The sequence below is a fragment of the Dryobates pubescens genome, chromosome 21, assembly GCF_014839835.1.
Source record: "Dryobates pubescens isolate bDryPub1 chromosome 21, bDryPub1.pri, whole genome shotgun sequence".
NCBI lineage: Eukaryota > Metazoa > Chordata > Aves > Piciformes > Picidae > Dryobates > Dryobates pubescens.
The window spans coordinates 16,342,775-16,369,241 of record NC_071632.1 but is presented as its reverse complement, the minus strand read 5'-3'; the positions used below and the strand labels follow the sequence as shown (position 1 = coordinate 16,369,241).

General features: G+C 41.1%; 1 protein-coding gene across 1 annotated transcript in view; it reads left to right on the top strand.

The window, feature by feature from the left end:
• The window catches only part of LOC104302320 (sodium channel protein type 5 subunit alpha), a 35,924-nt gene extending 14,310 nt beyond the window's left edge, over positions 1 to 21,614 (top strand). The window contains exons 11-27 of the mRNA XM_054171206.1: positions 56 to 448; positions 1,167 to 1,296; positions 2,260 to 2,498; positions 3,265 to 3,465; positions 4,772 to 5,125; positions 6,803 to 7,240; positions 7,902 to 8,045; positions 9,159 to 9,282; positions 11,812 to 11,966; positions 12,623 to 12,796; positions 13,041 to 13,148; positions 14,261 to 14,539; positions 15,134 to 15,187; positions 16,957 to 17,094; positions 17,757 to 17,861; positions 18,519 to 18,789; positions 20,416 to 21,614. Of these exons, the coding sequence (XP_054027181.1) occupies positions 56 to 448; positions 1,167 to 1,296; positions 2,260 to 2,498; positions 3,265 to 3,465; positions 4,772 to 5,125; positions 6,803 to 7,240; positions 7,902 to 8,045; positions 9,159 to 9,282; positions 11,812 to 11,966; positions 12,623 to 12,796; positions 13,041 to 13,148; positions 14,261 to 14,539; positions 15,134 to 15,187; positions 16,957 to 17,094; positions 17,757 to 17,861; positions 18,519 to 18,789; positions 20,416 to 21,614 (4,506 nt within the window). The remainder of the gene's footprint in view (positions 1 to 55; positions 449 to 1,166; positions 1,297 to 2,259; positions 2,499 to 3,264; positions 3,466 to 4,771; positions 5,126 to 6,802; positions 7,241 to 7,901; positions 8,046 to 9,158; positions 9,283 to 11,811; positions 11,967 to 12,622; positions 12,797 to 13,040; positions 13,149 to 14,260; positions 14,540 to 15,133; positions 15,188 to 16,956; positions 17,095 to 17,756; positions 17,862 to 18,518; positions 18,790 to 20,415) is intronic.
• Positions 21,615 to 26,467: the final 4,853 nt, after the last annotated feature.

Here is a 26,467-nt window from a genome sequence, read left to right as displayed (position 1 = left end):
CCCCAACATTTTCTCTATGATCTGACATCTTCTCTTTATCCCCCTGGGCTTTCAGTCTTTCCTTGGCCTGATGTATGCACACCAGGCGAAGCGCAGACCTAGCCATGGCAGCGTGTTCAACTTCCAAATACCTGCTTTGGAAGTTGATTCCAGAATGGATTTGGGTGATGAGGAAACATGCAGTGCTGGGGAACACAAGATCTCGCAGCGGTCACCATCAGTCACGCAGATGGGAAGGCGCTCCAGCATCCAAAGTCTGATGACCCACAGCTCTCACCCTGCCACCCCCAACTACCTGCAGGGCAGCAAGTGGCCTAACACAGATGACTGCAATGGAATGATTTCAGTGATGGGAGGGGGAAGCAGCAGAGTGCACAGTCTAGATCCAGTGTCTTCTGAAGGAGTTATGCTCCCACCAGTAATGGAAGACCCGGGAAAAGGGAATCTGGTAAGGAAAAGATACTCATTTAAATATATGCTTCCTAGTGTGGTTTGTTTTTTTTCTCTAAGTGGCAAGTTTCTCATCTCTTAAGAGCTCCAACGTAATGCCAAAGAGTCATGTGAAATGAAGTTTACTGATATGAGTGGCTTATAAGCTGCCAGGAGAAAGTGACTTTTAATAATCTGATAAATTCTTTCAGCATTCCTTTATGTTTCTGCTATTTGCCACTTGTACTAACATAGTTTTGAAGGTTCCTAGTGCTGGGATTACAAGTCACCAAGGAGCTTTTATATCCCATCCCCTGTCCAAGATAGTAATTTTGATCAATACCTCGAATGTCTTTCACTTTCCTATCACGTTTAGCATCATGCAGAAGCTTTGTAAGTTCTCCAAGAGGACAGAGATGCTTTTCTACCAGTTTATCCTTAATCTCTCTCTTTTTCCATTAGTTAGGATATTTCCTAAGCCTGTTTCCCCTCGTACACTTATTTCCAAGGTCTGTGCTTGCCCTATTGCTTATTACATGCTTGCAGGATCCATTTACTGCAGCTTTACTGCTGAAGAGTAAGACCTTCATTCTCTACATCTATTACATCTTGTAAAAAAAAGGTACATTTCTCTGGCTGGGTGTCACTGTTCCTATTAACTTTCATAGTTACCCATCATCACTTTCTATTTCATTTTATTCCCATGGTATCTCCCTAATCATGTTTACTTCTTCAAGCAGGCAGCTGTAAATGATGAGAGCAGCATGATGCATTTGCCTCCTCATCTGTCAGTGGAGCACTTTAACGAGGCACTTCAGAGACAAAGGGCAGCAAGCGTAGTCAGCATAATTACCAGTGTCTTGGAGGGTAAGTGGTTCCTCATTATGCTTATTTCAATCCTAAGGTAATGCTAGCATGAAAGACCAAAATGTCAATACAGTTCTTAAAGGTTAACAGAGATTTGTAGGTGAGTCGTTGGGAATTTTATCATTAATTTGGCTCTTTTAAAAAAAAAATAAAAATGCAGGATGACACAGTCCTTAGGCACTGGAGCACATCCTTTGCCTATTTGGTAGATCTCATTTTGTAGGACAGAGAAAGAAGGGGACTGGAGAGAGAGAGAGAGAGGGTGGCAGGAGTTTCTGGAGCATCCATAGGGCAGGAGGGGCATAATTTTCTCCTCCTGACCCTGTGACATGTGATGCCACAGGGATGCAGAATTAACAAGATCATGCAAGCAAAACCATTTGTGGCAGTTCCTGGGAAACTGTAGACAGGACCTTTCCAGTAGAAGTTACCCGAGACCAAATTTCAGGCACTGTAGTTTGGATTTTCCTCAAGTACAACCAGAAGTCCTGCAGCTGCCATTGACACTCTAGACTCTCTTGAGAGTCAAAAGAGACAAAAAGGTATTGAGTGTGATGCTGGCAGTGTCCTAGACCTCTCCACAGGGATAAGGTGAAAAAGGCCTTAGCTGCTATGTCAACCTACAAGAGTGTGAGAAGCTGCAGAGTAGCCTCTGCATCATAAACATTTGTACTTAGTCAGATGGTTGTAGGACAGGTCTGAGACTAAGGCAAATAAAACCTGACCCAAAGGTTTTTGAAGTTTGCATCAGTGCATTTTGAATTAATTTTCCTCTGAGTTTTACCTTCAAGCTTGTTGGCTGCTATAAGGACAACATGAATGCTAGAAGGTGCAAGGAAGCTCTGGGGCTCTGGGGAATGTGAGGTTTCCTTTTTCTTCTCTAGTCTGTTGAATACTTAAAGTTGTCATTTCCCCATCTTGCTCAGTGAGTTTAATTATAGTGGAGTTTTCTTTTGCATTTAGAACTTGAAGAATCTCAGAGGAGATGTCCACCGTGCCTGAGTGATTTTGCTTTGAAGTATCTCATTTGGGACTGTTGTCCGCTTTGGTTGAGAATCAAGAAAAAAGTGTCTGCTTTCATAAAGGATCCTTTTATTGATCTCACCATCACCATTTGCATCGTGGTGAACACTTTGTTCATGGCACTGGAGCACAATAATATGTCAGACGGTTTTAAATTCATGCTTAATGTAGGCAACTTGGTAAGTAAATTCTCAGCTATGTGACATTTTATACCAAGGATTGATTGATGGATGTTTTCACTTGAGACATCAAGAGTAATTGTAAAAAAATAAAGACTAGCAAACTCTCCATTTATAAGCTCTAAATTTCCAACATAGACAATTCCCAGATTTTATTGATACATCAAACTGTTGGAGTGGGTCTGTAAGAGGGCCACAAAAATGATGAGGACTGGAGCTGCAAGAGTTGTGGCTGTTCAGCCTGGAGAAGAGAAGGCTCTGGGGAGACTTAATAGCAGCCTTCCAGTACCTGACAGGGGCTTACATGAAAGCTAGGGAGGGACTTTTTACAAGGGCTTATAGTGATAGGATCAGGGAGGGATGGCTTTAGGCTGGAAGAGGGTAGATTTAGACAGGCTATTAGGAATAAAGTCTTTGCACTGAAAGTGGTGAGACACTGGAACAGGTTGCCCAGAGAAGTTGTGGATGCCTGCTCCCAAGGCTAGGGTGGACAAGGTCTTGATCAACCAGCTCTAATGGAAGGTGTCTCAGCCCATGGCAGAGGGTTGAAACTAGATGATCTTTAAGGTCCCTTCCAACCCAAACCATTCTATGATTCTATAACACATTGGCAAGAAGGCAGAAAACAATCCTCCTGTTTTAATTGAGAGTGTGTTAGAAGCTCATAATAAATGGATTTTTTTGACCTGTCCATGAATGTCCTTTGTTGGAACATGATCAAGTTCATGGCTACTTTTAGGCTGATGCTGCTGCTTCTTTTTCACAGGTTTTTACAGGGATCTTCACTGCAGAAATGATCTTGAAAATCATTGCCCTAGATCCCTATTATTACTTTCAGCAGCCCTGGAATATTTTTGACAGTGTGATTGTCACCCTGAGTTTAATTGAACTCAGTTTCCCCAAGCACAAAAGCAAGAAAGAAAGGCGAAAAGGAGGAGTCCTGTCGGTTTTACGATCCTTCAGACTGGTAATGGCTCATGCTTAGTCACCTACATAAAACTTTACTTTATGAAAATGATAGAGACTGCTTCTGTTGCCTGCAGATAGGATCCTCATGGCATTAGGAATAAGAGATAGACTCTTCAGCTCCCAGTGACATTAGAGACATTTGCTTAATGACATACTTATTTTGAATATACCAAGAAATATTTACAGGAAAAGTGATTCCAGGGTAGGCATGCTGGGAAACTGATGTCAAAAATTAAAAGCTAGCACAGGGAATTTAGGGGAAAAGATGTCACAGTACATATACAGAAAAACAATACTTAGAAGTAGGCATGAAATGATGTTAAAAGTGTTCATATCACATGCCGAGGACTGATCATGGTTGCTCTAACAAAAGATTAGAATCCTTCTGCAGTAATACAGCAGGCAGGCTCCCAGATTTGGCCCTTTGTCTTACACCTAAGTCAGGCACCTTAATCTTAAAATGTTGAGTTGCTGGAACATGTCCAGAGAAGGGCAACAAAGCTGCTGAGGGGTTTGGAGCACAGCCCTGTGAGGAGAGGCTGAGGGAGCTGGGGTTGCTTAGCCTGGAGAAGAGGAGGCTCAGGGGAGACCTTATTGCTGTCTACAACTACCTGAAGGGTGGTTGTAGCCAGGTGGGGGTTGGTCTATTCTCCCAGGCAACCACCAACAGAACAAGAGGACACAGTCTCAAGCTGCACCAGGGGAGATTTAGGCTGGAGGTTAGGAAGAAATTCTTCACAGAGATTGGCCATTGGAATGTGCTGCACAGGGAGGTGGTGGAGTAACCATCACTGGAAGTGTTTAGGAAGAAACTGGATGGAGCACTTGGTGCCATGGTTTAGTTGATTAGATGGTGTTGGGTGATAGGTTGGACTTGATGATCCTGAAGGTCTTTTCCAACCTGGTTAATTCTATCCTATCCTATCCTATCCTATCCTATCCTATCCTATCCTATCCTATCCTATCCTATCCTATCCTATCCTATCCTATCCTATCTGCATCAAGTGCATTGTATAGACACCCACTTAGGTGGGCCAAATGCTGACCAGGGGCTCGAGCTGGCTTGCATCTTTAAGAGGTGTTCAGTTCATGTTTTCAATGTTACACAGTTAAGAAAATAAAAATTAAAAACCAATAATCTGTAAATGCCTTAAATAAAGAAAAGTGATAGTGTCCCAGTGCCCAAATACCACACTACTTTAATAGTGCAGAGTCTCTGTAAATTGTGTTTTGCAGAGTTTGGATGCTGCAGAGATGAGTAACCCCTACCAATGTCTAACACTGTGTTTTCTGTTTCTGCACAGCTGAGGGTCTTCAAACTGGCGAAGTCCTGGCCGACGTTAAACACGCTCATTAAAATAATTGGTAACTCCCTGGGAGCACTGAGTAATCTGACCCTTGTCCTGGCAATCATCGTTTTCATTTTTGCTATAGTAGGGGTGCAACTCTTTGGGAGAGATTATTGGGAGAACAGGTATAAGATATCCAAAAATGGCAAGCCACGCTGGCACATGATGGACTTCTACCACTCGTTCCTCATTGTCTTCCGAATTCTGTGCGGAGAATGGATTGAGACCATGTGGGATTGCATGGTGGTTGCTGAACAGCCACTGTGCCTTCTGGTCTTTCTGCTGGTCATGGTGCTAGGAAATTTAGTGGTGAGTTTTCCAATAGTTTCTTCTCCTGTTCAGGGTAGAATCTTTTTAACTGCTCTTTTGTTGACAGCATGGTGTTATGGTCTGCAAAAGCTTCTTTTGCCTTTCACCTTTGAGCTGCTGTCCATGTCTTCACATTTTGTGTGCTTTGGCCAAAGCTTCACTTGACCTTTCCATTTTTCCCAATGTGACAAGGAGTATCTTTGCAGTGAATACAACACAGGCAAGCTACGTTTCTTCACATCTTGGGATTTGGATGTAAATAATCAGTAAGGCTTGTGGCTTACCTGCTTGAATTAATGAAGCTAAGTGCTGAAGTCCTTTTATAAATAAGCTTATTTTAATTTTTATTAAGATCTCATTGAATTCTTTATCAGCTAATGGCAGATTCTACACCCAAGAGCTAACTCCTACTCTTGCATTCCCTACTCCTGCACCAGGGCATAAGGGGCAGGCTGCCTTCCTAGTCCTGTCCTTTCTTAATGCCCAAACCATAAATATCTTTTCAGTGGCTTTATTTCTTATGTCATTCTCATTATCATTACTACACCAAGTTTAATTTAAGAAACCACTGAAAAGAATTAACTTCAGGCAACCCTTTATGGGAAATACCTGTTCTGTGGCTGAAGTCCAAATTGCCCAGTTTAAAGTCCTGCCTGTTCTACACCACAGTGATTGATTTCAGCCATGAAATGATGTGAGCAGTACTCATATCACACAATGAAGTGCTTAGCCTGCACTCATTGTCTAGGCTTTCTTTTTATCAAAGGAAACAGAGGTATCTGAGAGTGAGATTTATTCCAACCAAAGGTCAATAACTAAAACTGATGGGATGAGCTAGTCTCTGGGCATTTAATGTTCTCCGTTGACTGCAGTCTGTGGATGACTCAGGGGTGCTATTTGCCAAGTTCTAACATGATAAAAATTAAGATCTATAGGTCCTATCTCAAACTGAAACAGGGAAAAAAAAAATTCTCCCATTCCCTTTAGAATACAAATATTTTATTTAAATTTATTTAAAGTTATTTCATTTAATTTCCTTTTATTTGATTTCTTTTTTATTTAATTTATTTTAATTAGTTTAATTTAATTTAATTTAATTTAATTTAAATTTACTCAAAAGCAGGTTTAACTGCTGTTTTGTTGACAGAACCTGGGTGTTACAGTCTGCAAAAGCCTCTTTTGCCTTTCACCTTTGAGCTGCTGTCCATATCTTCACATGTTGTGTGATCTTGGTTCTGATTTCTGGGATAGTGCTGCATGTTTTATGGAATTGCTGGGCCTGAAGATGATCTCACAGGACTTTGGAAGCAGCTCCACAGAGGCCTGATTTAATTCTACTTTAATTAAGGAAGAGACATCAAACTCACCAGCCACACTGAGAGTCTTTGTTCCTGCTATAATCTTTGACAAGCGGTTTTGGCCAAATAACCCATTTGGCATGCACAAGCCTGGTTTTGCTACTGTTTTAATGTTTTGGGGGAAGATGTTGATGGGAACACTGAAGTTTCTGAGAGAGAAGTTCACTTCATCAACCACAACGTCGCAGTCATCACCTTGTCTTGTTTTGTTCAGTCAGACTGAACTTTGACAGTACCTGTGTTCTTCAAAGTCAGAATTTAGATTTCTGAATGCTTCTCCCCAGGCTTTTAATTTTACTGTTCTTTCATTGACTTTCAGGTTCTCAACCTTTTCATTGCCCTGCTGCTGAATTCCTTCAGTGCTGACTGTCTCCAGACAGCAGAGGATGACAGAGAGATGAACAATCTTCGAATTGCTTTTGCTCGGATTCACAGGGGACTTCACTTTGTGAAGAGGGTTACGTGGGACACCTGTTATGGAAAGCTCAGGCACAGAAAGAAAGCCCACAGGAAGAAAATTGAATTGACTGCACAGAACCCACTTGGCTTCAAGTCTGAGGAAATGAGAAATTGCAAAGAGAATTACAATAACGAATGGGTTGAGAAAAAGGAGGATAAATGCTCAGGGCTCGAAGATTTTGTTGCCAATCCCAATATATTTGTTTCTGTCCCTATAGCTGAGGAGGAGAATACAAGTGAGGGATTTGAAGATGGTGATAAACTGAGCACATGTACAGACCCAGAATACAGCAAACAGGTAATGGATTTCTTTGTGCTGGAACTCTGGAACAATATCTCTACTGAGGGATGCATGCATGGTGCAAGACTGGCTCAAACAGAGAAGGGTGTCATATGTTTGTCTGTTTCACAGAATGATAGTGATTGGAACAGACCTCTGGAGATCACCTAGTCTAACCACCCTGCCAGGGCAGGTTCATCTGGAGCAGATTACACAGGATGGCATCCAGGTGGCTTTTGAATGACTTCAGAGGTGAAGACTCCACCACCTCTCTGGACAGCCTAGTCCAGTGCTCCACCACCATCAAAGAATTTCCTTCTTGTGTTTAGATGGAACTTCCTATTGTCAAGTTTGTGCCCACTATCTCTTGTCCTGTCACTGGGCAACACTGAAACAAGATTGTCCCCATCATCATGAAACAAGATTGTCCCCCCCATGGCAGGGGGGTTGGAACTAGATGATCCTTGTGGTCCCTTCCAACCCTGACTGATACTATGATTCTATGACCATGATGCCCACCCTTTCAATATTGATAAGCTTTGATAAGATCCCCCCTCAGTCTTCTCTTCTCCAGGATAAAAAAGTCCTGAATCCCTCAACCTTTTCCCTCCTTAAAAGGTGGGGGGGGGGGGGGGAAACCCAAACAACAAACCTCTAAAAATCCACACATTATTTTCAGGATGAAAATCACCTCAGGCAAAGGGGAGAAAGAGCAAAACATTCAGGCAGCTGGAGTAAAGGATCCGGATTCTCCTCTGAGGAATTCAGTCTGCTTTACCTAGAAAAGGATAGGAAGGTCGAATCCTCATCACCAGAAAAAGAGGTAACAATTGTCTTTCTACAGCATTGACTTTCCAATACTGATCAAGAACAGGTACTTTTCTCCTCCAGGATTTGCTGGAGTGGAGATTAGTAGCAGCAGTGGCTCTGAGCTTGCAGTAGCTGGTCTGGCTGCTTAACGATGGAGACTGAATTCTGTGAATGAAATTGAAACCATGCTGGGTTTCTTAGTATTGATTTTGAAGAAAAATGTATGTACAGGAAAGAGAGTGTTCCAAAAAGGGGGGAAAAACAACCCCACCAAACAAAAAACCCCAACCAGATAATTTGATTCAAATAAATAATTTACAAAACTCTCTCTGCCACTTTCCATTTATTGAAATCTGAGCCCACAAAAAAAAAAAAGCCCAACAGGAAATGAGGGAAAAAGGAAGCATTAGAAGAAAGATATGCTTCCAAGTAGGAAATTCCAGCAAGTCTGCCTGTGCTCTAATTATCTCGGTTACAGGAAAACTAATAGTTTAAATGAGTTTGCCATTATCATATTAAGGATAGTCTTTATTTTAAATGGTTTTTAGCATAGTTATGAATAAAGTGAATAAAGAACACATTAAAAGAAAAACTAACAAAATAGCAATACACAAGCATCAAAGAAGAAAAGCATAGGGTAAGTAACCTGTAATAAACTGCTGACACTACATATGTACTGTAATGGGACAGCAAAAAGATTTGCAATAGCAATATATGATATATTTCACAACTACTGTCATGGGTGTTCATCTCCTGACATGACACCAGATATATATATATCTGGTTCTCCTGTTTGAATGATTCTTTCTGTGATTTCATGGTTTCAACCCAAGCAGTCCATCCAGCTTTGAGGACTACATCTACATATAAGGAATTTTAAAGCTCTTCAATTTACCCACTTAATGGGTAGGTACATCTGGGCCAGGCAGAGAGATACTGTAATTATACAGCTTTGATCCCTATTTCAGTGCACCTTTTTGTACTCCTAAGCTCATATACTTCTAAGATCTCAAAGTCTGATCCATTACCAATGCTACTTGGGCTGCCAGTACAGAGCCAAGTTTTGATTTTGACTTTGATTTTTTTTCATGGGTGAATTTATTCATTTGAACCTGTTTTACCTGAGCAGCTTTGCAGTGATAGCTCTTCTGAAGGCAGCACAGTAGATCTGACAAATCCTGAAGATCTCTTGAGGCAGATTCCAGAGTTTGCTGAAGACTCAAAGACTCCAGAAAATTGCTTTCCAGAAGGTAAGACCCTCATGGTTTCACTACTGGTGAGTGAGAAGAGTAAAACCTGACTGGATTCTCTAGTGAAACCTGACTTGATTCTCTAGTGATGCTCAGCTTGTAGCATCAGATTATTTTTAGCTGACTTTAGTTATCTGGAAATAGGATAAATAGCCCAAATCATCTTCCCTCTCTAATCACAGGGAGATGGTGACACCTGAAAAATAAACCCACTTCCCTTTAAATCCAACTACTTCTAACTGCAACCTGAGCAAGGGCATAGACCCAGTCCCCCCCAGATGATATTATTATGGTGAAATGGGATTGATTTCACACTGTTGGATAGCATCCAAGTTATTTTGGGGACTTAACATAAAAGAAATGCATATAATTTGGTCTCACCCGAAAATGGCCACTGCAACAAGGCACTTGGCACATCAGATGTCATAGTTTGCAATAGTATATACATTTATTCCTCAACTAGCATTTTAGGAGCAATTTCTCTAAGAAAGAAAGGAGTGAAAAAAAGCAGAGAGAACCTTCTAGGGGAGGTTCAAGGTCAGGTTGATCAGGGCTCTGAGCAACCTGATCTAGCTGAAGATGTCCTTGCTGTCTGCAGCAGGGTTGGACTGGATGAACTGTGAAGGTCCCTTCCAACCCAAAACTTTCTATAATTCTATGATAATCTGGGAATCCCTTCTCAAATCATGATGCAATATGTAGCTTTACAAAATGTTACGTAACAGCATTGTAGTTTTCATGAGATGCAAATTTAAGTGTACTTTTGATTAGAGATTACAGAATTAGCCAGGTTGGAAAAGACCTTCAAGATCATCAAGTCCAACCTATCACCCAACACCATCAAATCAACTAAACCATAGCACTAACTGCCTCATCCAGTCTCTTTTTAAACACTTCCAGTGATGGTGACTCCACCACTGCCCTGGGCAGCACATTCCAATGGCCAATCACTCTGTGAAGAATTTCTTTCTAACATCCAGCCTAAACCTCCTCTGGCACAGCTTGAGACTGTGTCCTCGTGTTCTGTCACTGGTTGCCTGGGAGGAGAGACCTAATTGTCAGTACTTAAGGCCAGGGTTAATCATTGCCCACTTGGCATTAGTTGTGAGAGAATGAACTACATCAAGTCTGTTATATAGAATGAACTGTGGGAAATTCTTTCTGATGCTGCAACTTGAGCTTTGCTCACCCAGCCAGCCTGTCTAGCCACCACTATTTCCACCCAAACCCCAGGTTTTATTCAGTTCTGCTGTTTGCTGCCCATTCAAGTTTCCCTGCACCACAGAGTGATCAGGAGGGACTTCTCCTGCCTAGCATCTGCAGATGGAGCCCAACAGCAGGTCCCGCAGGTCCTTCCCCATCTGAGCACCACTTATCTGATGAGAACATAATAAATCAAATCTGGCTGTAATTACTCCCATCCTTTCATTGGCTTCTTCTGCAGAGCTGGACTTTTATTCTTTTCCTTGTGCCCTCTTTAGGTCAATGAAACTTCTAATGCATAGGTTTAGGTTTGAATCAATAATAGTGAAGCATGCAGAAATCATTTGAAGCTGGAGAGGTGTTGCACCTGAATGCAAAGTATTCTCTATGTAGTAATAATATAGATGTTTTTACTATTATGTTATACATCATAAATCCTAAGAGAGATCCACCGTCCCTAGATTGAAGTTTGCTTTCTCCAGGGAAAAAAGACAACCACCAAATGTCGCATTAATAATGCAGACATCAGATTGCTGAGCTACAGCAGTTTTTTTCAGCACTGCTTTATTGGTGGGAATTCTTTAATTTTTTTTTTTGCCATCAGAATAAAAGAAATAAAGATTGTTTAATTTTTTTCCCCCTCTTTCCTTGCTCCAGAGAAGAATCATAGAATCATAGAATCATAGGTTGGAAAAGACCTCAGAGATCATCAAGTCCAACCTAATACCTAACACCTCATGACTAACTAAACCATGTCTTCAAGTGCCCCATCCAATCCCCTCTTGAACACCTCCAGGGATGGTGACTCCACCACCTCCCTGGGCAGCACATTCCAATGGCAAATTACTCTTTCTGGGAAGAACTTTCTCCTCACCTCCAGCCTAAACTTCCCCTGGTGCAGCTTGAGACTGTGTCCTCTTGTTCTGTTGGTGGTTGCCTAGGAAAAGAGACCAACCCCCACCTGGCTACAACCTCCTTTCAGGTAGTTGTAGACAGCAATAAGGTCTCCCCTGAGCCTCCTCTTCTCTAGGCTAAGAAATGTGAAATGTTTTGGTTTGTGCTCCATAGTCACAGGCTGGAGTGTGCCAAGCTGTTGGAGAATTCAACAACTGAAAGTGCAGCAAATCGGTACCAAACATGTCTCTGCACACAAAACTGTGCAAGTGCCATTCCTTGCCTCGTCTCACACCCCAGATCCACATTACTGGGGAAACTGGGCTTACAGAAAGAAAGATGAACAGAATTGCTCACATGTATTTCAGCCTGTTGTATGCATACACGCATGCACATTCCTTCCCCACATTTATTCCCGCCTCTCGCTTTCAGGTTGTGTTCAGTATTTCCGTTGTTACATGGGGAGTACCATAAAGGCTGGAAGAGGAACATGGTGGAATCTGAGAAAAACCTGCTACCGGATTGTTGAACACTCCTGGTTTGAATCCTTTATCATATTCATGATCCTCCTGAGCAGCGGAGCCCTGGTTAGTGTAGCAGTTTCACAGATTCATTTAGAAGGACTTTTTCTTTGCTTTAATTTGCACTCATATAAGTTGGGTTTCAGCAGAAAACATGGCAAATACCTTTGAACTCATCAGGAGAAAACAGCAGAGGCTCCACATAGCAGTTGTTTATTCGCTATTGTAATGAGCACAAATCCATTATTCATACTGTTAAAATTTTTAAGAGGGAAGGAGCAGAGCTAATAATATATGAATCTCAAAAGCTGCTCCCCTTTTCTTCACTGCACACTGGCTGCTTCTCAGGAAGTTATTTAACAGCCATGAAATCCAAAGGAGTTTTTATATCATTAAAACAAAGAAATGATTCTTAGTATGTGGCGGGGTGGGGGGGGAAAGGTACTTGGCTCTCTTCAGTGTATAAACTTCTTGAAATAAATTCCTAAAAGCCTATACTTTCCTTGTAGAATTCCAGGGTGCATGATGTATGTGTCCTTAGGACTGTACTCCATGGAGAAAAAGAGAAGGGATATGAAGAATTGCACATAGATTTGAGTAAAAATTGATGCTCAAATCTGTGTAAAACACCTTGAATAACTGAGGGGGTCTTGATAATGGTAGACTTCCATTTTACAAAGCTCACCTGACTTTTGTCATTTATCTGCATATTATGATTTCAGGCATTTGAGGACATCCACATAAATAAGAGGGAAAGAATTAGAGATATGTTGGCATTTCTGGACAAAATATTTACTTTTGTCTTTGTTCTGGAAATGGTCCTGAAATGGGTGGCTTATGGCTTCAAGAAGTATTTCACCAATGCCTGGTGCTGGTTGGATTTCTTCATTGTGGGAGTAAGTTCTGCCTTGTTTTTTTCCATGTGGGTCCTGATGCAGAATGTAGTGGCAGAATTACAGAATATTTCCTGGGTGCAAAGTTAAAACCACTCTCTTGGCTTACCTCCTTTAGGGATGATTTCAGGATATTGCACCCCAGGCACTGCAAATATGGGGAGATGTGGGCCGGTTTTATTTAAACAAGAATAAAGGAAGCAAAGATGAGGACATTACCAATACTTCCTTTTCTCTTCCCATTCAGGTTTCTTTAATAGACCTCTCTGGCATTTCATCTGGTCCTATGAAATCTCTTCGGACTCTCCGAGCTCTGAGACCCCTAAGAGCATTGTCACGGTTTGAGGGCATGAGGGTAAGACTGAATGCAAATTAAAACTTGTCAGTACTTATAAGCATGTAACAGGTTTGTAACTCACGACTGTGTCTTCATGAAGTTCATATCTGTGCCCCAAGTTCACTTTAGGACCTATAAAATGAGGCACCTCTGCTGTGCTCCTCTGTACTTGGTTGCTCTTTAAAGACTTTCCTCAAGTGATCACTCCTAGGTGTGGTTGAAACTAAAACTAGATTGAGCAGAGTGTTGCTCTACTGCTGCTCAATCATTCTTGTTTTCCCATATTCCTGAAAAAGCCAAAACCAAAATAGAGAATAAGAAATGTGAGCACAATTCTCACTGGTGAACTCAGATGGAAGCCTCATCCAGAGGAAAGAATCACCTCCATTCTGGAAGTTTTTACTGGCTTGGTCTAGAAAATCTTAAGACTATTAAGAGGTACTTGTCCAAAGCATTGTCCAAACACACTTTCTCAAAACCCAGGATTCTTTCCCTGAATACTATTTGCTGACTTTTTCCCTTCCTTGCTTCCTGGAACAAGGAAGCTGCTGGCCCTTAATTACATGGAATCACAAATCTACCATTGTGTCATATGTAAAATGCATCTGTACTCTGCAACGTGAAACAATATGATCACTGCAGTGGTATTTGGGCAAAAGTCTGGTCTAAAGACTCGAAGGCTCCAATCATAATCCACTAAAAATAACAGATCTGGTGAAATACTAGTGGAGAGTTATTACAGGTCCTTTTAAAAACTACTTCCTATAGTCTTAATAATGCAGCACTCTGCACAAGTGCTTGTGGAGATTTTATGTTATAAAAGTTTAAAACAAACCCCCAAGCATTCCCCGCTCCAAAACAAAGAGAAAGTCATCAAAATAGGTTGGACTCATGCTGTAGTACACTGGTTCATAGCAGCCCCAGAAGTATGAACAAGTTCACGGAAAGACTGAGATTATATAGACCTTTGAATCTTTGTTCAAGGTACAAATGACTTCTGAGACTAGCATTTACATGGAAGACTTTAGGTTTCTGTTTGCTGAGATGACTAAGTGTCTGCTTATTGCACTAAGCAAAGACTGGACCCCATCTTTGTTCAAGTGTATTTTTCCTTTTCCATTTCATCCAAGGTGGTGGTCAATGCCCTGCTGGGAGCCATCCCTTCCATCATGAATGTTCTGCTTGTCTGTCTCATCTTCTGGCTCATCTTTAGCATCATGGGAGTGAACCTCTTTGCTGGGAAGTTTGGGAAATGTGTTAATCTGACAGAAGAAGATGCATCATTAAATGAGTCAATCGATGACAAAAGAGACTGTGGAATGTATAATAACACAGGGAAAATATTCTGGGTCAATGTTAAAGTCAACTTTGATAATGTTGGCTCTGGCTACCTGGCTCTTCTTCAGGTGGTAAGTGCTGCTTGACTTCACTAAAAGTACCATGTCAGATGGGCTTGACCAGCTGTCAACTCCTAACTCATCTCCATGGGTTATGGAAAAGAGAGGTATCACACAGCCTGCCTTTCCCTTGTAGCTGGCTGTTTACACACTAGTACTGCTCATGCACAGCAGTGGGAAAAAGGGACAAGACTTTGCTGTGATTTTCCAGGTGATAAAGTAAGCATCTGGTGGACAAGTGCTGTTTCAGCCTCCAGCAGTTTCATGAGCCTGAGGGGCAAATACTGACCTAATCTGCAAAATACAGACCTCCCCCCCGAGCCATGAGGGCTGTAAGGCCTTTAGCAGACCATGCTAATGAAAGTTTGCTCTGTAAGCATTCTGAGAGAACATATTCTCTTCCACTCGAGCAAGCTTTCACATCCTGGCAAGGCTGAGACTAGCACCCATAGAGCAGGAGCAAGTTTCCCTAAAATGAGAGCTTGGTGCTTTGTGTGTGTTTGGGACCACACCAAAGGCTCTTACTCCAGGCTCTGCCAACTGCATACTGCAAATTATGGGAAAACTTGTGGACCCTGACAGTTTAACTTGTTTCCTCATTTCTAGGCAACATTTAAAGGTTGGATGGACATCATGTATGCAGCAGTGGATTCCAGAGAGGTCAGGCACTACATTCTAATTCAGATTTATTGTCTTTTTTTTTTTTTTGTAAACACAACTGCTTTCTGCAAAATTGTTATGATTTTTGCACTTTCACATCTTCTATTTGTCTAGGCTAAATACTTACAGTAATTATTTTTTTATCAGCTGATACAAACATTTCACCTGCAGATGACTCATACTGCCCTAAAGTTGATCCGTTGTAATGGGGAGATGAATTCCACTCCAAAGCCACCCACCTAAATGCAGTTACATATAGTGTAAGGTCTCTATGCAGGTTCAATTCTAAGTGCCCTTTAGGGTTAATGGAGATCTACTCAGTATGCTCATAGGGATCTAGGGAGCATTTCAGCTCACCCTGGACATCTATATTGTTCAGCTGAGCACCTTTTTATACTACATTGACTCTACTAATAACTGGACATCCATCAGCTAATAGGGGAGTTGAGAGTTCCCATTTACACATGACAGCTTCACACATCTTTTATGAACCTCAAGATTGGAGTAGACCTGAATGTTTTACAGTAGCCTATCTTAAAGTCTAATTCAAAACATAAACCCAAGACTCAAACCATGGTGGCTGAGCAACCACTTAAAATACTTTATAAGGCATCATTTTGTCTACTGTTTATACAGTATTTAAACAGCCATTCGTGTTTGCTGTCTTATCAGAAGCATCATCCAATGTTCAACAGAGCAAAGTCATGTGTCTTTGGAGGCAAAGAATCTGAAATGAAGAAGCTATCTTAATTCAATCAGCAGTTCAAAGGAATCAAAGAATTTAAATGTAGCCATATAGAAAAATCAGGCACTTTTGTGTGTTTCACTTTGAAAACCTGTTTTTATTGCTCTCTTTTTTTTTTTGCTTTTATCCATAATAGCCACTAAGAAGGAAACAGAAATCAAAATCTAGGCCAAGATTTTTAAGGGCAAGGGTTTGGAATTAGACTTCTAAATCATTTTCTTGATTTTTTTTGAGTGATGAGCAATTTACAGCTCCTGTTCTTACTGGAAAAAGCTGAATTGATGCTTCTGAAATGCTTGTGAAAATCATGTCAAGAATGTCCAATGCAGCAACCCTTTCTGTTGACTTTCCTGGGGTCTCAATCAATTGCAAGATGTAGGATTTTGAGTCAGATTTGTTAAAGGGGGAAACCCCACAACAATCAGCTTTCATGAAAAAAAAAAAGGGGGGGGGGGGATGTTAAATAAAAGTCAACCTCATTCTGCATTAGGCAAAGAGCAAGTTTTGCTCTGCAAGTTTTTTTCCATGCACATATCACATGAAATTATCCTGGCCTGCAGAAGCTACACAAACCAACATTATGGAAGAAATCAAATTAACAAACTGTCAGAGAAAACACAGTGTGGTACTATTATTTTGAGCCCTCTTTGCTGGTTAATTCTCTCTCAAGTGTTGTGCTTGCTGCAACACTTGAAAGGTTCATGTTTAATTCCAAAAAGGATAGCAGTCAACATCTGAGCAATAATAGCCCCATGAGGTCCTAGAATTCTGGTGCATCTAGCAGTCACAGTATGAATGTAATTGTCTTCCACCATTCCATTGCCCTTCCAAAAGAGCTGTGTACATTTAATATTCTGGGTTATGCATTATTGGTACTTTGAAACTCTACTGATTTTGTCAGATTTATTAGCAGGGTTGTAAATCTGAGCTCCTTCTGGATTCAATCTGTAAGAGGGTCTGCAGCATGAAGATTATTCTGAATGTTGCCATTGGTCATTTTTCATGTTGCTTCTCATTCTTGCAGAAAAATGAGCAGCCAAGAATGGAGTCCAATCCCTTTATGTATCTCTACTTTGTGAACTTCATCGTCTTTGGATCTTTCTTCACCCTGAATCTCTTTGTTGGTGTTATTATTGACAACTTTAACCAACAAAAGAAAAAGATAAGTATATTGTTTGTGCTTCCAGGCACCTACCTCAAGCAACACCTTTAGAGAGCAAAGTCTTTGCTATACATAGAATCTAAAACTTCTATTGGCTATCATTACATTATTTCTATTGGCTATCTGTTGTAATGGGGAGATGAATTCCACTCCAGTAAGCTATCAGAAGTAACACCAGGGTCAGTTTCTTCCTCCTTTCTTTTCTCCCTTGCACTGAACAACTCTTTCCCCAACATTTCAAAGGCAAGGACAGCTTCTCAGCAACCTCTTAAAATATAGCCTTTTTGGGGGGAGGAACCGAACATGACAGAGACTCGTTATTTAGCAAGCCTGGTACAGATGCTCTGGTGAGTATTTTGGCTATTCAGCAAGACCAGGATGTGGCAAGCCAGGAACAGATTTGTTCTTGTCCAGTTTTTCAGTAGGTGCTTTTTTCTCTGTTTTCATACTTTCTGAGCTTACCTGGGTTTCACCAGGTAATGCATGGTTTGTGTCACTCTTTTTTTTTCTCTTCAGAGGCATTTACACACTATGAAAAAGGTCAGTACCAGCAAGATGTGAAAAAGGAAGGGATGTTAACTTCCAGCATTTTAGACTTTAGACTTTATAACTACAAAAAGTTCTGGTTTCTCACCAAATAACAGTGCCATTTCCTTATATACTTAGGGGGGGAGGATATTTTTATGACCGAAGAACAGAAAAAATATTACAATGCAATGAAAAAGTTGGGATCCAAGAAGCCTCAAAAACCCATTCCAAGACCACTGGTAAGACTATATGAATTCTTCAGAGGGAAAATGTACTGCAGAAGTGCAATTTAACTCACTGGAAAGTGTGTATGTTTATCTATTGGATGTAAATTATTTATACTGTCTTGACAGTGCACTAAGGTCAATTCCATACCAAAGGAATTACACTGGAAGACTTTAAAGGTTAAATATGTATTAAGTTCCTTGTTGGGGTTTTAGTGTGTGACAGGATGAGGGGCAATGGCTTCAACTAGAGAAGGGCAGATTTGGACTGGATATCAGGAAGAAGTTCTTCACTATGAGGGTGGCAAAACAGGTTGCCCAGGGAGGTGGTTGAGGCCCCTTCCCTGGAGATATTCAAGGTAAGACTCAACGAGGCTCTGGGCAGCCTGATCTAGTTGGGGATGTCCCTTCTAACTGTGGGGAGGTCGGGCTAGATGACCTTGGGAGGTCCCTTCTGGCCTGGACAGTTCTATGATTTGATGATTCACCTTGGAACTGCTTACACTTCAGGATGGGAAGGGATTTTTAATGTCATTTTTTTTACTCTGCCTTTCTTAAATGTCTCTGATTTCTCTCCAGCTGAGTGACTGCAACATAAAAAGTAGAGCTGTTGGAAATGTGTACAGATGAGTACTCCTTACTTTTGTGACCAGCATATTTTTTTTCTTCTAGAACAAATACCAGAGGTTCCTTTTTGACATTGTAACATGCCAAGTTTTTGATGTTGTCGTCATGTTTCTCATCTGCCTCAACATGGTCATCATGATGGTGGAAACCTATGAGCAAAGTGAAATGAAGACTAACATACTTAACAAATTCAATATACTCTTCATTGCCATCTTTACTGCAGAGTGTGTATTGAAATTGGTGGCTCTGAGGCAGTACTACTTCTCAAATGCCTGGAACATATTTGATTTAGTTGTGGTGATCATGTCACTTGTGGGTAAGTGAAAGTGGTTTGGTAAATACTTTACTAAATCAATTATTATTCTTTTCAGAAAATTAAAAAATAGGTAGAATTTATCACTGCAAATGAGTGTTGAAATGGAAATCATAATACTGTAAAGTCTTGAGGAAAAAGAACTAAGCCCCCCACCATGATTATGTTAATATGCCTTCCCTCCCCCCCCCAATTTCTGCTATTTTCTATCAGCAAAAGGATTAAAAGGATTAAAAGTTAGCTGTGTTATGCAGAATAGAATGCACATCAGAAAGGTGCATGGTCCTTGCCACAAGGTGTTTACCTGCACTCCTGGTCAATAGAGGGCCCCTAACCCCAAGGAATAGAATAGAATGGAATGGAATGGAATGGAACAGAACAGAACAGAACAGAACAGAACAGAACAGAACAGAACAGAATAGAATAGAATAGAATAGAATAGAATAGAATAGAATCTTTTGTGATGGTTCTTTAGGTTGTTTTCCCCTAGTCTGGAAGACAGAATGAATAATGCATCATACCACTACCACATTATATGGTAATTTCTATTGTTACAAATTTAGTGCTGACTAAGAAATCTTTGATCAGACAACAATCATTGGGTTTTGTCGCCGCGTTTGTAAGAGAGAATTAAAATATAGAGAGAATAAGAAGACTGGAATTAGATTATAGAATTCAGTTTCTGGAGAGTCAGGCATAGCTGATTGAAAATAAATGTTCACTTTGTGTAACAGAGTAGAAACCAACACCAGAAATGCATTGACTTTTATTTGAAGAGATTGCAGTGGAAGGATGGAGTAAAAGTCTCCTCTACCCATTTGAGCTCTTCTGCCAGTTTAACTCTTCCTGGTGCCAGTGCTGCCAGAAGGCATTTACATGAAAAAAAATTTAAGGATCTGTAGTATGATTTATGTTTGGGGCAGGGAAGATTCCAGCAAGAATATGGCTTTTCACTGAGAAATTAAGTTCCTGGAGGACAAATCCAGAAAAATGCATACAAAACATCTACTCCTAGAAAAGCCAAACCTCTTCTAGTGATACTAGATCTGTCACTCTTTTCATGCAGACTAAAGATAAAATAACATCCATGTGCAGCTGTGTCCCTGGAGGAACTGCAAGCCATTGTAGAGCAGCAAGCACAACTCCTGTGTTTATCACTGGATTTGCTTACACATCTCTTATTATCTAAATGATGACCATGACATTGTTGTTGAGTCTTCTTTTCCTTGTTTAGCTTTGTAGTGTCAATAACTGAGGTCAAATTTAGAAGGCAAATACATAACCTTCACCTGCTGAAGTAGTCATGAAACTAGTGTCAAAGAAAGCCACCAGTCCATGAGTGTCAACTGATGGATATTTGAAGTTGTGCACAGAAAGATGTTTCCCATCCTTAGTTCTGTATTCTGGTGGCTGAAGGATATAGTTCATGATTGCTAATTTCCACATCTTCTCTCCCAACTCTAGCTTCTATTGAAAGTTGTTCTGCTAGGGCCCTGGTGCACACATCAGATATTTTTCAACTGTATAGGTACTATCACTTCATCCTGCTTACTAGTTAAGCAGAAATGTGATGTTTTAACCAGTTGTTATCCTTTCCATTTTAACCAGTTGTTGTCCTTTCCATTTTAGCCTCACTGCTTTCTGGCATTGGTAAAGCATTTGAACATATCTTACCACCTACACTCTTCAGGGTCATTCGCTTGGCTCGGATTGGACGAATACTACGACTCATCCGGGCCGCCAGAGGAATCCGAACTCTTCTCTTTGCCTTAATGATGTCTCTGCCTGCTCTGTTCAACATTGGCCTCTTGCTCTTTCTGGTCATGTTCATTTATGCCATTTTTGGCATGACTAACTTTGCCTATGTGAAGATGGAAGATGGCATCGATGACATGTTCAACTTCCAAACCTTTGCTAACAGCATGCTGTGTCTCTTCCAAATCACCACATCAGCTGGTTGGGATGGTCTTCTCAGTCCCATTTTAAACACTGGGCCACCATACTGTGACCCAAACATACATGGTACTGTAGGTGAATGTGGCAAACCTGCTATAGGTATTATTTATTTTGTAAGTTATATCATTATATCATTTCTCATTGTTGTAAACATGTATATAGCTGTTATTCTGGAGAACTTCAATGCTGCTACTGAGGAAAGTACAGAGCCTTTAGGGGAAGATGATTTTGACATCTTTTATGAAATCTGGGAGAAGTTTGATCCTGAGGCAACTCAGTTTATAGCTTTCTCTGAGCTCTCAGACTTTGCTGATGCTCTAGCTGAACCTTTACGTGTACCAAAACCAAACAAAGTTGAACTCATAGCGATGGACTTGCCTATGGTCAGTGGAGACAGGATCCACTGCTTGGATATCTTGTTTGCTTTTACCAAACGAGTGTTAGGAGATTCTGGGGTGCTGGATACTCTAAAAGTACAAATGGAAGAGAAATTCATGGCTTCCAATCCATCCAAAAAATCATATGAGCCAATCTCTACTACACTCAGACACAGACAAGAGGAGGCTTCTGCCACTGTCATCCAGCGTGCCTATAGGAGTCATTTGTTCCTGCGCTCCCTAAAGCAGGCTTCTTACCTGCACCATCACAGAACTTGCAGTGTTGACACCCTTGGAGATGGTGGTCCAGAAAAAGAAGGACTTATTGCAACTATGATGAGTAAACACTATGGTATGAGTCCTGACAAGTCTGAAACATTGTCCTCATCATCCTTTCCTCCATCATATGACAGCGTCACAAGAGCTAGTAGTGGCAATCTTGTGGATGAGAATAGAGAGATAGCAGGTAATCAGCCAGCTCCAGAAATGAAATAGTTCATTGGTGATACTGTTGCTAATAAGATTTTTGAATATCCACAGCAGTTGATAATGTTAACACATGTCAGCTGAGTCAACCTCCCTGTTAAACAAAGCCTGTTGATTGTGGTCGGTTAGCTGTGGTAGATGCTAAGCCACAGCCTTTGGCTCTGCTTTTTTTCAGCTTTGCTCAGTATTCTACATAGGCAGAGAAAGGGTTTGGATTTGTTTGATCAAGGGCACCCCACTGCAAGGCCAGTCCCACAGTACCTGAGTGCAGTGGCATATTCTCAACAGCAACAGGTAACATCCGCTGATGTTACCCCCAGCTCAAGCAGCAGATAGAAGCCCAAACATCTATGGATCTACTGAAGAACGGGGGGGAAATGAAATGGCAGTGTTAAGATAAATTACTGAGAGGAAAGGAGCTAAAGTTCTCCCTTAGTCCATTCCTAATTGATGCTGTCACTATAAACCTGTACTGATTTATTTGTATTATTTTTGTATGTTTGGGGACTGGTGTACCACTGCATGATCCACAGGTATGCCACACTGTACTGGGCTTCTTCCAACATGATTGACTTACAGAATCAGGTCATGGCATGTATCCTATTGTAGTTATGTTACTGCAGATGAATAAAATAATAAATGCAACTCAGTCCTATAGAAGTATAGAGTACAACTTTGCTCCATATTTTGTCTGTGAGGATCATTCATTTTAACCTGGTTTCCTCTGGCAGAGAGGTGAAGGCAGCCATGCTGTGCGGTAGTCACTCCATGCCAAACTGTGTTTATTACATCGTTTCCTCAGGCTTCACAGAATGGTTGTTTCATGCTCAAGCTCAGTCCTGCCAATGTGGTAGAAAAAGGGAGACACAAAATAAGCATTTCTGCTTGGAGGAAACTGGCAGCATCACTTCACTCACTCCCTTAGAGATCAGAAACCCATGTTGGGGAGTGCCACATGGGCTTCATCTGAGCTGCCCTTGATCATGGTGGTGAATCAGGCATGGCCATAGAATAAGGCCATGGCCTAAGGTAGATGTGTCCCATTGGTGGTAAGAGACTTTCCCCCTCCTATGTGTGCTTCTTTGATGGGAGGACCAGTTTTCTGTCTCCTGCAAAGATTAGAGGAAACTAAAGTACAAGTCATGAGGACAACCTGGAAATTTAACCTAGGGTTAAATACTACTTCTCATGACACTACATGTGCACATGGCCTCTTGTGATCCTCATCACATTTCCCTTACAAAGTTCTTTGTTGTTCTTCATGTCCTTACTAGCTTGCGCCTCTCTCAAAACCACACACCCAAAAAGTATGCAGTCTTTTCTCCTTTGTCCATGTACTTTGGAGAGCCTTCTAGCTGATGCACTTTGCTCTCTATTGACTGTTGTGTTATCCTTCGCCATGCACTAGAAGTAGTCAAAAGTTAACCTTTGTATTTTAATTTCTGATGTAAATTTTAAATGCATTGCACATGAGCTAGTGTAAGATGCTTTATATTTTTCTTAAATGCAAGGCTGTAGTTGTGTGGTCACTGTTGGAGTTGGCAGGTTCTGGCAAGGCTCAGGCGAGCTTTCCCCTTCACACTGATTTCAGCCAAATAGGAAACTGAGTTTTGCAACTTGAGTGGGACCTACTGTGCGCTCCACAAGTTGCCTACCCTCTTCAGCATGTGTTCTCAAGGGTGGCAGTTATATGTCCTGGCTTGTGTCACTTTCCTCTTTTCCTGTCTTCTTCATCTCTTCAGATTGTGAGCTCTTTGGACAGAAACTCTCTTTTGCTATGAATGTGAAATTATACCTAATAATGAGGGTCTGTTTTCACTCAACACTGTCCACTGATTGCAAATAAATAATATTTATAATAACTTTTAATTTTCATTTCCTTGGTGCTGTTTCCTTAGAAGTGCTTTGACAGATAGGAGAAGCTAGTTAGTTTTTGACTAACACTCCCTTAGATTTTTGGATAGGTGTCCAGTGAGTCTGCATTGTACTGGAGAAGGCAAAAGCTCTTTTCCATTGGAACCCAGGGAACTCAATTCCTTCACAATAAAAATGCCTTAACGACCATAAGATAATAAAATTGAAGAGTCTTTGAATTTAATGCAATTAAAACCGTGAGCTGCATCACGACGGTGAAACTTGTTGAATGCTTCCTCCTAGTGGTTTTAGATCAAAATGACACGTTCAAAGTGAACCAAAAAACCCCATAAATAATTAAAAATCGGTGCTGCTATCTCAGAGATACAGATTGAAACCTCAACAGAGATCTAACTGCTAGAAAAAGGAGTATTATCAGTTTAGGAAGGATGTTGACTTGCTGGAGCGTGTCCAGAGAAGGGCAACAAAGTTGGTGAGGGGTTTGGAACACAGCCCTATGAGGAGAGACTGAGGGAGCTAGGGTTGAATAGCCTGGAGAAGAGGAGGCTCAGGGGAGACCTTATTGCTCTCTACAACTACCTGAAGGGAGGGTGTAGACAAGCTGAGGTTGGTCTCTTCTCCCAGGCAACCAGCACCACAAGAGGACACAGTCTCAAGCTGCGCCAGGGGAAGTTTAGGCTGGAGGTTAGGAAGACATTCTACACAGAGAGAGTGATTGGCCATTGGAATGGGCTGCCCAGGGAGGTGGTGGAGTCACCATAATCGGAGGTGTTCAGGAGGAGACTTGATAGGGTGCTTGGTTGCATGGTTTAGTTGATTAGGTGGTGTTCGATGATGGGTTGGACACGATCTCAAAGGTCTCTTCCAACCTGGTCTATTCTATTCTATTCCATTCCATTCCATTCCATTCTATTCTATTCTATTCTATTCTATTTGCAAGCAGAGAGCTTGGAGAGAGTGGGAGAAAGGGTTATGCTAAAAGAAAGATACATTTTAAACGCCAGGAAATGAATGACAATTTCCAGTGTCAAAGGGAATTGGACTGTGAATAGAAAGCTGAAACTGTATTAAATAACTCATTGGCTGTGTAAGGAAAAAAATAAATAAAGGTGAGATTGAATGAAAATGAGGCAGATTTAGATGTTTTAGACAACTTTAGAATTAAAGGTAATCTATCTCTATGAACATGAAAAATATCAGATAAATAGTCTCCTTCATTTTCAGTGATGACAATAGTGGATGTGGGATTCTACTTTCCTTGGCTAACAAGAAGTGCTCAAATGGAAATAGGAGTACATGCAAGGAGGAACACAGAAGGGAGTTGAAAGTAATGGAATCTGGGGCTCACATAAACCCTTTGCAAAAGTACTGTTGAGAGCTGGCACCTGAAACTGCAGATCTGTCAGTAAGGATTTTGTGAGAATCTGTCAAATCAGGAAAGGTAGCAGGAGAGGGGGGGGAATCCACAAAATTAAACCCAAATGTGATACTTGTATTTGAAAAGGAGATAACAAGCAACTCAAGCAATCAGAGACTTGCTAATCTGGACTGGGTATGTTGCAGTACTGAGGAGCATATTTTGAAAGGGAAGACTTGAAGGAAGTGGAAATTTGAGTAAGACAGGTTTGAAATTCATCTACTAAGAATGAAGAAGGTGGTAGATCATATTCACTGCATTCTGATGAATGAAGTGCAGCAGGGCAGAGAATAAAGTTCTCTATGAAGGGCTAAGCAGGGACACTTGCTCCCAAGCGATGGAAACAGAAGAGCATTGTAAAGACCTGGATAACGTACTGGAACAGAAAGGCTGCAATGTGCAGTGTGATGCAGTTATCAAATGGAGAGATGCAAATGAAGATCTAATGGCTGCAAAACTCCCTGGCATGCAAGATGTGCCAATGCAATGGGAAGGCATGGGTGAGGCTACAGCAGAACCAGTGCATGCACTGAGAAATGATGCTGAGGAAGAATATATATGAATCAAAGAAGAATTAAAGGGCTTCTATCATAGGCAGAGGATTAAAAAAGGCTTTGGGAAGAAGCCTAGTTTGTTTAATCCTTCAAAACAGAAAAATTTATAGGAGAGGTGTGACTGTATCTGAGGGAGGAATAAATCCCAGAATCACAGAAGAATTGTTTCAGTTGGAAAAGATCCCATGTCTACCCATTTTTGACCACCTCCAGGGTTGCTGACTTCACCACCTCCCTGAGCAGGCTGATCTTAAGTTTAACTTGCAACTTTTGCAGGAGGGTGTAGGGTGTAGAACAGCAGTCTGGCATGCTCACAAGTCATATGCAGGGCAAGTTTTAAAGTAATTGCAGGCAAAGAGATGAAGAAGGTTTTGGTAGGCATTGAAAGAAGGTTTACGCAAGCTGATACGAAGAGCAGATCCAGAGGATAGTCTGAACAAAGCCCAAGTGACCTTAGTGTAGAGTGTTATGTTATAACCATGTCATGTTATTACTGGTGGGAAGTGGAAAAATAAGTTTAAATGCTCCCCAACATCTTGCAGGTGAGTGTTGGGCTGCATTTGACTAAAATGAATTGTTTGGCTGGAATTACGTCTCCTGGCTTGGCCACATCACAGAGAATGTCTGCCCCCTGGTATTTGTTTCACAGTTAATTAGCCTTACACTTAGAATCACAAGCCTACCTTTTCATTCAAATTAGCTTGATTTCAGCTCTGAGCCACTGCTTCTTGATATACCTCTGATGCTACATTAAAAAATTCTTTAGTACCTGCTATTTTCATTCAATGAAGGCACTTATTCACTACCACCTCTCTATTTATTATTTTAATGTGAGTGGAATGACCTCCTAAAGCCTTTCACACAGGCATTTTTATCATCAATCAAATAATCTTCTGGCTCTTTTCACTTTCTTCCTTCATCTGACCTACCAATGGGTTAGCTGCTACCTGTCATCATCGTTATTGTCTTGATAGTATGCAGCCAATTTTCCTTCTCCTGGGAGCTGAAGAGCAGGA